General features: G+C 40.0%; 1 protein-coding gene across 3 annotated transcripts; it reads left to right on the top strand.

Annotated features, from left to right (window-relative positions):
• Nucleotides 1–221: 221 nt before the first annotated feature.
• On the top strand, nt 222–10772 carry LOC311495666 (ubiquitin-conjugating enzyme E2 H-like). Of its 3 annotated transcripts, none has more exons than XM_084555195.1 (7): nt 222–930; nt 4642–4718; nt 5370–5444; nt 5533–5572; nt 5776–5828; nt 7079–7207; nt 8114–10772. In XM_084555195.1, exons 1-7 carry the CDS (start codon nt 878–880, stop codon nt 8236–8238), a joined length of 552 nt encoding a protein of 183 aa, XP_084411321.1. In that variant the 5' UTR covers nt 222–877; the 3' UTR covers nt 8239–10772. The 3 variants fall into 3 exon arrangements, with proteins under 3 accessions (XP_084411321.1, XP_084411322.1, XP_084411323.1); XM_084555196.1 differs by having other exon boundaries at nt 223–795; nt 2042–4718; XM_084555197.1 differs by lacking the exon at nt 222–930 and adding an exon at nt 2108–2138 and having other exon boundaries at nt 3894–4718.
• The last annotated feature ends 2491 nt before the right edge of the window (nt 10773–13263 follow it).

Below are 13263 nucleotides of genomic sequence, written 5' to 3'. Positions count from 1 at the left end.
GAAGGTTATGGTATTCAGTTTAAAAATGCAGTACTATTAAATTGTATTGTGTTGTACCAACGCATGTTTCTTTTATTTTCAGAAACCCATTTTGATCAATGGGCTTGGCTAAATAATAGAAACTCTCAATAAACATTCAATACAGTTTAACAACGCCACAGACTACCTTATCTAAAATGATCATACAGTTGAATTACTATCTTCACTGCACTGTTTCAACATAAAATTAACTTTATAACAATCATGAAGCTAAGATTTAGTGCAGGACTGTTAAATTAAAATGCATTTGTTTTCTCTAGGGTACCTAATGTTTTGGCAAGTGAGTGTAAATCATGTGCAGAAACAACTTTGGCCTCATGTGCCTATTTCAGCCTCTTAAATGAGGCGATGTTAGCGTAGAGCTACACATAATAGAAAAGCACACGTACACTTTATAGTTGAGCACGTATTACGTGGCCTGGAAAAAATAACACTGAAGTAAATTTTGCACTTCAGTGTAGCCCTGAATCTTCGCGGAAATTAGTGCAGCAGTTTTATTCAGTGTCACAGACAACACACCACCAGTGTCAGTCCTGTTCCTGGAGTGTATTTCTATGCCTGGGCCCCTCCTCTGCTAGGTCTGGTCGCTGGAGGTTGATGTCACAGGCAGAGAGTCTTCAGGACAGGACACAACTAGGTAGAGCTGGTCAGAGAGGCACTCCGGATCCACTGAGAGCAGAAAAAGTGGGCGATGTTGCAGCTAGGATCTTGTTTGTGGACCCTGTGGGAAGACTGTTGATACAGTCCAGAGGGCTTGTAGGTATTTTCAGGCTGAGAGCTTGAGGTAGCGTAATAGCCGCAGTATTTTTAGATCACTTCTTGAAAGGAATACAAAAAAATGTCGTCTCCAAGTCCGGGCAAGAGGCGAATGGACACCGACGTGGTGAAACTGTATCCTTTACAGTACATAAACAAGACGAAACGGCCAAAGGGAAACCTGCACGTCTTTCTTTCTAATAATTGTCAGCTGTCTGATGGTGTTTAATTACATAATTTGCTCCCGATGGCTGCTGTGAGGATGTGTGTTGTGTGGCTACTAGCTATGAGAGATTTAATAGATTTTTAGTTTAAAGTGTGATAATGGGCAGCTCTGTGTCTAACGTTAGTGTGCGGGCTGGCATACGTTAGCTAGTTAGCATAGCAGCGAGCGAGCCGTTTATTTAACGTTATACGTCTGAACTCAGTTGTCTGTTTTTCTACCGTTAGCTTGCTAGCACGTTAGCAATGGTCGTCCTGTTTGTATCAATAGAGAATTAGCAACGGAAACTGTCGCAATAGAACGTTGGCTGATAACTCAGTGCTAGCTCTGAACATTGTTAGCATTAGCTCGAAGGCGTTAAGTTGGCCAAAAATATGCGACCCCATCGCACTGACAACACAATGTGAAGTATCGGCGAGGTTTTTTTTACATTTTGGAAACACTTATTCGGAAAGTCGCGTTTATTTTATTCGTGATTTGGTAACGTTCACGCCGCAGGAGCTAGCCTCGTAGCATGCTAAGAGAGAGAACAATTAAGGTCGATGTAGAGACGATCTTTGACAAAAGCAAAAGTCTGCGGCAAACTGTAGTACAATTTTAACGTTAAACAACAGACGCAACACTTTGATCGTTTTTTTTTTCTTATTATTTTTTTGCTCTTTGTTTTTAATTTGTGCTAAAAGAAACAATAAACCAATGAGATAAACATATAATAGTTTGCACGTATAGTGGACAAGTCACACAACAAATAACGCAAATTATTAACTAAAAAAATGTTAAACAAAAAAATATATCTCAATTTAAGGAAAACCTGGACTTGGTAGTGTCCTTTCCGTTGTTATTTTTTGCAATAACAACAATCCCCTTTTGTGATGTTTAAATTTGATGACAGCTAAGCAGAGTATTGTTCTCGTAAATATAGATTTTTGTGCTCTTAGTCGTTATTTTTAGATATCCGCCGAAGTTTTTGCATGAAAGGTTCTCTGACAGCGTGAGCTGAATTGTTTTGTTTTTGTCCTGCAGCTAGATGCTGCTCTCTGATTGGTCAGCTTGTTACCATCCGGAACATGGCGGAGGGCGGGGCTTCACACACAGCTGATCGAGGAACAACAAGCGTGCTGTAGGGGCACATGCAGGGATGGGGGCTGGGAACATCCGTTCATGGCAGGGCTAGGGCTGTACACACTGAGGCTGAGTCGGGGAACATGTTGTTTTTCATCCCAGAAGACACAGTGGGAACCAATCCCGAAACTGTTAGATAACTTGACTTAATTAAGTTGTTTAACTCATAGATCGTAAATCCAAACGGAGAAATTAATTTTATTATTTTTAAGGAGACGTAAGCACTAAATGATTAATATTAATTAGCATTTTAAAAAGTGCTTTAAATAGTAACCAAGAACAAAAAAAAATAAATCCTTATAGGTTATGCTTTTTATCCACAACAATTAGGGTAATATGCGGTTGTAGATTATTAGTTATACATACATTTGAACATTTTTATCAAATTTGACTTTTACTCAAAAACAGCCTTTGACCTAGTATTTAACACTTGTGTGTCTCATTTCCACAGTTAGCTTTCCAGCACGTTAGCAATTGTCATCCCGTTTGTATCAGCAGAGACTTAACAATGGATGTGTCCCCTCCCTTTGCTCCAGCTCTAAACAGACTGACGGGAGTCCCAGACTTGTTGGGTTGCATAAATGTATTGAAGAATCCTAAGCATGTCCAGTAACTTTTTTGAGTACTTGGAAACATTCCCCTCATTCCTCAAATGACATATTTTAAAGCACGACAGGTATTTTAAGTTTCCTTTTTGGGTGGCAGATTTAAAGTTCAGTGTTTTGGCTCTGACTGTCACCATCTCACCATCTTGACAGTGTCTGATGAGGGCAAAATTACAAAATATGCAAACAGGTGGAGGTTGAGGGCAGCTGAAGTGGCCGGATGATGCCTAGGCTAGCAATCTGAGAGACAAATCAGTTGTCAATCAAAGCATCGGCTTCCTTTTAATTATGCATAACTTGAAGCCGTAATACAATTACAATGGGGTAATTATATAAAATTTCACCCTCATACAGTGATCATTGCTATAGAAGTCAACCAAGCTGTAAACATGGAGATCTATGGGGATTGAACCAGCCTCAAGTGGCTTTTCAAGGATATATAGTAACCAAACATTGATTTTATTATAATTAATGCTTTTTTTAACGTTTCTGGTCATGTTAGATGACCAGAAATGTAATAAATATGTGTTGTCTTAACAGAAGATACATATTGTATAACACTGAAATATAAGTAGATGTAATGCTACCATTATAAAATGGTACACTAAGGTAACAGGAGTCATTAAGCTAAAACATGTTTAGATATACCAGTTGTTGTTGTTGTTGTGGATCTTGTTACACCAGTTTCTAAACATCAGCTAAGCACAAGTGTGTAAAATACAATTCCATACATAGTTTTGTGTTATGTCTTTAAATCAGATGTGAGATTGAACCACTGTGATATATAATTTGATCATGGTTTGCTGGTTGTCATTCCTGCTCTCAGATTTCACAGTCGACAGATACACGTAGTGTAGGTCAGGCTGTTCTATAATGTTTAAGTTTAATTTAATTGCACAAATGGAGATGGCGCAGATATGACCACTGTCATGAGAACGAAACAGAAATGGTCTAAAAAGCCTCTTTGTGTGAGAGGATGCTGCACTGTGAGCTTGTGCCACGATAAAGGCTTTCCCTTGTGTAGTTACATTCCTCTTAGAGATCATATTCTTGGGTTTCTATGGATAACCCTTAGGGAAAAGCATAAGAGAGAGATGCACATTTTTTTTTCTGCACAAATGAACGTTCCTAACAGGTTTTATTTATAGGTCCCGTTGCCTCAGATTACATTCAGAGCTATTCTGCCTCCTTGGTCAGTAGCAAACTTTTTTTACTATTGAGTGTCAGAGCTTCTTTTTCGTCTTTTGTGGTGGATGATAACAGATATTTTGCCTCCTGACAGTTATGTAATCAAGCCGTCTTGTGTTATTTGTGCTCCAGCAGTTTAACTAAATTAGCATTTGAATGTTACTTTGGTTGGATTGTTGGATCGGAGGTGACAGAAGGATTTATGATGGGATGATGAAACTGGGCGCAACAGTTACTTTTGTGGTTTTTGTGTGCGTCTCTTTTCCCCCCCATCTGTCATTGTGTCACACTCACACGGCCGTTCAGATAAAATACACTCCACCTTTCTGTGTTGCTGTCAGACAGATGTCTCTGGCTGCCACCACGTGCTGTGATCATTAACTAACCAGAGCACTTTACTGATTTAGCTTGTGTGAAACTGTTCGTGTTTGTCGCTTTTTCCGTCTTGAAAAATGTGGATGTTTTTCTTCTGTGCCGCCTTATTGTGTTTGTGAGCTTGTTTTGTCGTTAGGGACAGCTGTTTGTTGAGTTTGCCTCTGCCTTATTGATCTCACTGCCACGTCTGACGTTATTGATCCCATCCTTGAACTCCGGGCCGGACAAGTTCACACAGAGAAAGAGGGTGTTTGGCTGAACTAAAAGTCCGTCCTGTTTTTGATCATGTGTTTCTTGTTTTGTGAGCGTTCATTTTCCTAAACCAGACGTCAGCATTGAGAGCAAGCACGAGGTCACCATCCTTAGTGGACTCAACGAGTTTGTGGTCAAGTTCCACGGACCACCTGGAAGTAAGAGCCTCAGACTGAATTTGACATTAATCCTCTCCATTGTTTAACGTTTTTTTTTAATTTGTGTTTTGTAATATAATCACAGCTTTAATTACTACATTTACGTGGGCACTAGTAGCATGGCGTAACTTTGGATTCCATTGTGAGGCGTGTTTCAGCCAAGAGGAAAAAACTGGATAGTCTTAATCAGAGTGACAAATTATGTATTGCAGGCTTCTCGAAGGCCTTAATCGCTGTTGACTCTTTGTTCTTTAACGTGATTTGCTGTCAGTATCTTTTGATAGCAGACTCGCTTCTACGATGGCAGCCATTTTGCTGTGAACAAAATCTACTCAACGGCGCTCACTGTTACTCTTCTGTCCATCACCACATAAAGCCCGTCCAAACAAATTGATTAGCCGGACATGTCAAAAAACGTTACCTGCTGATGTTTTGGGCAATGTAACTGCAATTTTATTAAGCATCCATGTGTAAACAATTAAATTTGAAGGATTTCAATCAGGTTGAAGAAATATTGTCCATGTACACACAGCCGAAGTTACGTGTTTATTCATTTTAAAGTCCGGGATAATATCACCTATACGTGATGTAGTTAAGCAGTGTGTTCAAGTATTTTAATGTATTATTGACCTTTTTAAATTTTTATTTTAGCACCGTATGAAGGAGGTGTGTGGAAGGTTCGAGTGGATCTACCAGATAAATACCCCTTCAAATCCCCATCAATAGGTATAAAATATTTGTTGAATCAGAAGCTACACAAGATAGTGGTGCCTCATCAGGTAGTACTGTTAAAACCTTTTTTTTCTTCTTTCAGGATTCATGAATAAAATCTTTCATCCCAACATCGATGAAGCGTAAGTCGGACAACTTGAGACACACAGCATGTTTTTATTGAAGCAACCAATGTGGTGACGAATAAATGGATTTAATGGAAAAGACCTTGCAGCTTTATATCAATCATAATTTAAATGTATAAAGCCTGTAGGAGAGTATTAATCCAGTCTTATATTGGCTCATATTTTGCATCATTCATTGACAGTGTTGTCTTTTTCTTCAGGTCAGGAACCGTGTGTTTAGATGTCATTAACCAGACATGGACAGCTCTCTATGGTAAGTCACATTCAATGGCCACTAAAGAGAGCAGCTTACACCCCACCTCAGTAGTGCAACTTCAGCCAGAGCGCCTCGGTTTAATCGGCTTACGTTTTAGTGATAACTGCTGCTTGTATTGAGGTCATGTATTGAGCACTGATAGATGAGATGTGACTGAGAGGTCTCTAGCAGACTCACATGTGGGGGATTCTTCTCACTTCCTTCAAGTTGTTCTTTTAGCGAGACTACAATTAAACCAAACTAACGTCTAGATTTAGGTTTACATTGATGGACATTGACTCTTTTGATTTGGTCTCGCTAGGGGAAAGACAGCGGAGAGATCTTTTGATTGGTTTTGATCCAGAGCTTTGTTTGTTTTCTGGACACATGCTGTGTGTGTGAATACACCCTGATAATTACAGCGTATCAGCGCCCGTGGGTGTTGCGACACCGGTGTGATGAGAGCCGAGCGAGGATAATGATCTTAAACTGTGCAGCAAATGGAACAATACAGTGCATAACCTGATGGAAGCATTATGATCTTGTTAACATTTCACTGAAAGCGTCGTAATGTTGAATACAGCGTCTGTGTTTATTTGTAATATACACAGTGTTTGTTCACTGACGTATCTTAATGTAGTTTTAGTCTGACAGACTGAAAGAGCTCATCCTTCCCGAACTGTTGTTGAATCTTAACGTCTTAATGTCCTTGGCTGCCCCGAAACACACAAGATGTCTCCTTGATCTTCTCTATAATTACAGATTTACTGTTTACCACATAGGCTGTGTTTACATGGTCTAATAATAGAACAACAACTCCATCTAAACCAATATGCCTCATGATGCTTCCTCAAAGGGAACTGGCCTGTCTTGGTCTGAAGGATTATTCAGTCAGATTTAGAGGGGTGGTGTAACCCTTTGATCATCATTAGAAAAGAAAATATTGATATGAATATGAACAAAGCTGGAATCGATGAGGGCAGTGCCTTCTGTTTCTGGCAGATTTGATGCTCTACAGCCGACAGAACCACATACTAAAAAAGTATACTTTATATCTTTATATCATTTTATTTAGCATCATTAAGTATCGTAGTAGTTACATGAGTTCTGTGTATGAAATAATGCTCAACAAGAGATGAAGTTTTCTAAATATACGTGTCAGTAAATTAGGGCGGGTACTTCATTTTCTTTATTACAGCAGATTTCTTTATTTCTCTTCAGCTGTGGTGTTTTCTGCTCTGACTCGTGTTCCTCCCCTCTTCCACCAGACCTCACCAACATCTTTGAGTCGTTCCTCCCTCAGCTGCTGGCCTACCCCAACCCCATCGATCCTCTGAATGGGGATGCGGCCGCCATGTACTTGCACCGGCCGGAGGACTACAAACACAAGATCAAAGGTAGCGCACTAATGCTGCTGTTATAATACACGCAGCTACTGTGGCTGTTTAATCAAATAGAATTAAAAATGTCTTTCTGTCACACTTGGTTGCAACTTAAAATCAAGACACAATGTACGTGTCGTGGTTTATATGAAGGTTTCTTTTAGGTTTGGATGATAACAGTTTAGGTTGTGTATCCTGCACCGTTCACCGCTGGCACTAGTCGGATTCAGTGTTTTGAATCAGTGCTGGAACAAGTCGTGAGAGAGATCTCTCTGATTGGTTGATGAGCTTAGAGAACCAGTGCAGTGAAGTGAACCAAACATCACAGTTCTCTCTTTCTCTCTCATTTTACATCCTTATCTCATCTGATGACAAGCTCTGTTACAGTTAGCAGCTCATCCTAGCCTTCCAGCTAATAGTAGCTTTCCACTCTTGAGCGATGAATGCAGATTACTGCCAACTGCTGTCACGAAGAGTTATTTCCTTTTATGAAGGCTCTGAATGTATGTGCCAGCTGGCCATTGGCTTTAGTCTTTCCAGTGTGTTCAAGTGCAACTTTTTGGCCGAGACACAGGCGTCAAGAGGCAACGTCACAATCTGTCTTTGTTGGCGATAGTCTGTTGTCACTTTCTGTCTGTCCAGGCCTTCAGATGTGTATTTTAATGCTTGTAAATTATCTCAGATATGCAGATGCTGTAACTTTCTGTGTGTATTCCATGACATCCATTAACATTTTGTGCCATCAGATTGACATAAAAGGTTGATTTAATGAACTCCAGTTTTTGTGAATGCGACTACAGGTTAAAATACTGGCGTACGTGACATAGTCAGAGTGTGAAAGTATGAGAAGAAGTAAAGTTGCCAAAGCGTCACATGGATTCAGTTGTCCGTCTTTCCCCCCTCCTTGTGTGTCTCTTTCAGAGTACATCCAGAAGTACGCCACAGAGGAGGCTCTAAAGGAGCAGGAGGAGGGAGGCGGCGACTCCTCCTCCGAGAGCTCCATGTCAGACTTTTCGGAGGACGAGGCTCAGGACATGGAGTTGTAGTGAAGGCGGAGCCCCCTTCACCTCACAACAGACTGTCATTTCCTAAAGAGCAGAAACTCAGTGCTATATTCATATTTAAACGAGACAATTTTTTTACAGCAACACAAGGATTTTTATTGCTACACGAGGATTTGCAGTACAATATTGCAGAATATTAACTTAGGAGTTCGTTACCACCGGCCCCTCCTCTTCATCTCGAGAGCCTGTTTAGATCAGAAAGGAGTGCTTCATTATTTTCTGGCTTTTTTTTTTTTTTAAACACTGCCCGAGTCTAAACTGAGCAGTGAGACCGTCACAGGAGGACAGTCCTCGACGCAAAACAGGTCACTCCTCTTCTGCTGTAACATGCTCAAGTTCTATTTCCCTTTTCTTTATTCAGCTTTTTACTGCGTCGTCAGGCATCTTTTCGTCGCCGACAGAAGACTGCGGGGTGACAATCCACGATTTCGGTCTCTATTTCAAAAGAACGAGCGATCCCCCATTTTTTATTTTTTTTTTAAACTTAGATGTTTTTGACACTGCTGCCATGAGGAGTTGCCATTACTGTCATCACTACCAAGAAGTCCCGAAGGCCTCAGTGTGTTCATCGTGTTCAGACTGCGGACGGCCTCTCCAACAGAACTGCCCTCTGTGCAAACCTGCAGACACATCGCACACGATCAAACAACCAGCACATCAATCATGACAAACGCCACAGCATGTGTGTGTGTGTGTGTGTGTCTAGGTGTGTGTGTGTGTGTGTGTTTGTACGCATGCCTGAATGTAATCCATTGATATCTTGTGTTGTAACCGGCCCCCGGATGCTCAGCAGAAGACCCGAAGAGAGGGTTCTTCATCCCGTTTCCCTCTCTTCTTCAGCATCCATCTTCTCCTCCTCCTCCTCTCCGTTTTAGGAAAGTGTTCGTCATTCTCTGAGTATCTTTGTATATTGTGGCATGACACAGAAGTAAAGTTTGTGTAGGGCTTTCTTTGTGGAGCTGTATCGCTGTAGACATGAAGAGGACGTTTCTGTGAGCCAGGCTGGGTTTGGTGGGGATTATCCAGGTCCTTGTTGAATTGTTGAACTTCTTAACTCTGCCTATTGCTTGTGTTGAACTATAATAGGTGTTTGACTTGCGTAGGGATAGTTAGTTTCTTTTTTTTTTTTTCTTTGCGGGTGGTGAATCCTATCATAATGTATGGTTTAATACTTCTATAATACACTAGTTTAAAAACTGCTTGTCCTGGTGAGATGAGTAGAATTACACCTTATCTTTATCTGTGGGATGACTCTTTGTTAAATCCTCCAAAGAGATTTTGCAACCCCTTCTTCTGTAAACGTGTCCATCAAAGATGATTTACTTTGTTTGAGCCATTCGGCACGGTCACATTTACTTATTATTATTTTTTTTTCATGCTGTTTATGGCCTGTTGTTTTCCAAAAAATGGTGGGACCAAAATCTGATGGAGCTCCAGGCGTTAGTTTCATGCATCCCAAAACGAGCAAATCCTCAGAAAGAGTTTACACTGATGCTAAGTTGATAATAATGTTCCTCAAAGGGTCAAACTCTCTGATTAGTTCAAACTTAAGTTCAGGCACACATTGATTACTCTCCAGAGGACACACTGTCCTTGTTTACCTCCCAAAAATGTCCATGTGCCTGTTAGCGACAGTGTGGAGGAGGTGTTTCCAGACCAGACCAGATCTCCTGACGGTACACCGCTCTGTATTTTTTAGTGGGTTGAAGCCTAATACAGTACATGTTTGTAACATGCTCTCATTACAGTACAGATCAGATTGTGTTACTTCTGTAAGAAATCAAAAACCAGAATATTACCACCTCGAGGGTTCGTTTCTTCTTGTCTGAAGAGAAACTGATTAAAATCAAACATGTAATGACTAATCCCTTTAAAAGAGAAAAGAGAAGAATATCTCATCCATTGTGTCTTTCAAGAAGGTGTTGACCTTCATTTAAACTTTAACATAGGTTGGTAAAACTGGCATGTCACAGTTTATTGACATGACATTAAAAATGTATATGTTAAATAGCCTCATTAAAATGGCTCTAATTAGCCTTGGTAACCAAATATGTGTTGGTGTAAGTCAACCCGACGTCTCAGTCAGTTTTCATTTACAACTAAAACGAACCACTGTCCAGCCTTGTCGTCGTCCATCATCTGGATTCTTCATCGTATTATGTTTTTGTTTTTTTTTATTAATGAAACACATATATTTGATGCCTATAGTTTGTTTTAATGCTTTTATTTTTAATCGTTTGAGCCCAGGATTACAGATCAAGATATCCCAGATTTTTAAAAGGCAAAAACATGAATAAATGTGCTTCCCTTGTAACTTGGAGAGAGAAATAAATGAGAAAAAAAATAAAATAAAACATACAATGTCAGCATCTTGTTTCTGTGTGTGGCAGGTGATGAGGTAAGAAGCAATGTTTTTGACCTTTCCTGATTTGTCTGATTAATTATCTCTGTACTCTGGACTGGTGAGTTTAAAGTGGTGAGCTGGAATAAAGTAGTGTTACTTGGGGGAAACTCAACACTTGACTGAGTCATTACAACAACTGTGTCTTCTGTCCACTAGATGGCAGTCCACACTCTATCTGTCTTATAAAGGCTGACGTGTCTTCACGAGAGGTTGGACAATTTGTAGATAACAAATTTAAGCAGAATAAAATTAAATCGCATTGCTATTAAGTTTTACACCCTCCCCGTCTGTTTATAAAGTAAGTTTTCATGTCGCTGGTTTGTTTTGTTGATGTGACATGTCAAGGGAAATCTGTGGTTTTATAGAGTCCTGGCATCACTGACACTAAATAAAAAACATCATTGCTTTATTTCAACACCTGAAAATGTGTGCTGTTCAAAGGTGAAATAAGGTTATCCTTTATTTATTCAACAGAGGAAATGTTTGCACCGTTGCAGCAGCAGACAGTTTAAAGACAGCTTACATATAAAAAGAACATTAAATAAGTACAAAAAATTGAAAATCAAGATCACTTTGCACATCAGGGAATTAAGCATATGAAAACACAGGTTTTTTATGGTATTGTGTTTTGTGTGTGTGTGTGTGTGTGTGGTCAACTGGGAACAGGCTTTATTGTGCTTTTTTTTTTTAGAAAATACAATTTTCTACTTTAATTTTCCGGATAAATTTCCGCTCATGACATTATTACAGCCATAAAACGGTTTCAAAACCAGCTGGAGCAGTTTTATTCTCTCTGTTAAGGCCTCTATTGTCTTGGCATGTGTGGATTATCTTAAATAAGTAAATGAATGAATGGAAGGAGTTTCTCAGATGATCTGACTGACTCAGACCCAGAGTATAATGATCTTATGAAATATTCATCGCTGTGTGGCCACGCAGCCTCTTTCTGAGATCGGTTTCCCGTTTCAATATCAGTTTAATTTGGCTCGTCTGACAGACCCACTCAAGTAACGGAGATTATTAGGTTTTTGGCCACTGTCAGTATTCTTACAGAAAGTCATTTTTTATATACTTTAAAAATACCATGAATGATTTTCAAAAAGCATTTCAGAATGAAAGTTATATTTATTCGTGCGAATCTGGTGCACCTCTTTCATCTTTCAATATTCAAAACAATTGTTTTGCCAAATCCATTTAAATCCAAAGATGTGAAGATAAATCTTTTTTTTTTATGCAACAAGGTAGTGGAGTTAATTTGTGGGGGTGTGATGAGAGCAATAATATAATTTAAATAAGAGTGAAGTTATTTCGGAGTAACTCGAGCAGCAGCAGGAGAAGAAGCAGAAGGGTGCTGGCCGGCTGCGCCTCCTTCATAATGTATGGAGAGGACAAAGAGTTCACGGGTGGATTTCAGCGTCAACCTACAAAGAACCGTAACCCAAACCTGTTCTATCCGACTCCGGTGGATTCACATCAACTGAAAGGATGATGCCTCTTTTTCCACCTGCAATCTGTCTAATAATCACCGACAGCAGGTAAATGAGCCCCGGACAGACCTTCGGGTGCTCGTATAAAGCGAGGGACAGAGGAGGCCTGGACTCGGAGAAACTTTCAGACCTGAGAAGGGATGAGAGAGCGGAGCTTCGGGCCTGTCTGCAGCAGGGTGCCACACCCGTGGGGATGCTGGTAGGTCTAACTGAAAACAGCGCTGTATGATCATGTAGCAGGTAGAGAGTAAATTTAAGAAATGAAAACAGTTACATTTTACTTTTTTTTGTCTTACATCGTAAATCTTAACTCTTAGGATTATATGAGTGATAAGCTTTAAATTTAGATTAGTTTGAAGTATGCAAATTTTATTTGGACAGCATTAAGTTACCACAGCACTGCAGTGCGCGCTCTGTGCGTAAAAGGCGCAGCGGAAATGTACTCCAGGCCTGCGTATGGAGGCGGCAGAAGGAGAGGGAGGAGGGCGGTTTGGATTACTATGCTGCCAGTGGGTTAAGATGCTTACCAACTAATTACCTGTCCACTAGAAAATCCCCTGCTATACAGCCCAAAACAAGCAGGGAGCCGTGAGGGACGGGAGAGATATGGAGAGTATTCTGATTCTGTGTGGACCCGCGGACTGAAGAAGTGTTAAAAAGATAAAGTTAGCTCTCCTCCACTACAAGCAGCTTAGCTGATCCATGTGAATGACCGGGCAAATTATTTCCACCTTTAGTATAATTTAAGGATGGCTGTTCTGGATGGTTTTGAAGGTTTGGGAGAAAGCTTCTTGTCAGGTCCTAACTAAAAAGTTTTTGTGCGCATTGAGGATATTGGATCATCTTTATGAGGTAAGAAATGCAATGTTGCGTCTGAAAAGACGGAGACTAACCAGACTACTTAATATTAAAATCTTTGTAAATTAGAAAACAGACTGCTATGATCTCACATTGTCACTACTAAAAAAAAATATCTGTTTGTCTTTGAGTGTGATGAGTTCATTTCTGCAGAGGAGCATCAGGTTACAACAAATGGCATGATGTGAAGATTTAAAAAAAAAAAATCTCATTCAAGAAAGGAAAGAGTGAGATGGATTTAACCTTCAGTGTAGCAGT

The sequence above is a fragment of the Chelon labrosus genome (assembly GCF_963514085.1).
Source record: "Chelon labrosus genome assembly, chromosome: 11".
Lineage (NCBI taxonomy): Eukaryota > Metazoa > Chordata > Actinopteri > Mugiliformes > Mugilidae > Chelon > Chelon labrosus.
Note: the sequence above shows the minus strand (reverse complement) of the source record. Positions and strands in the feature narration are given on the sequence as shown.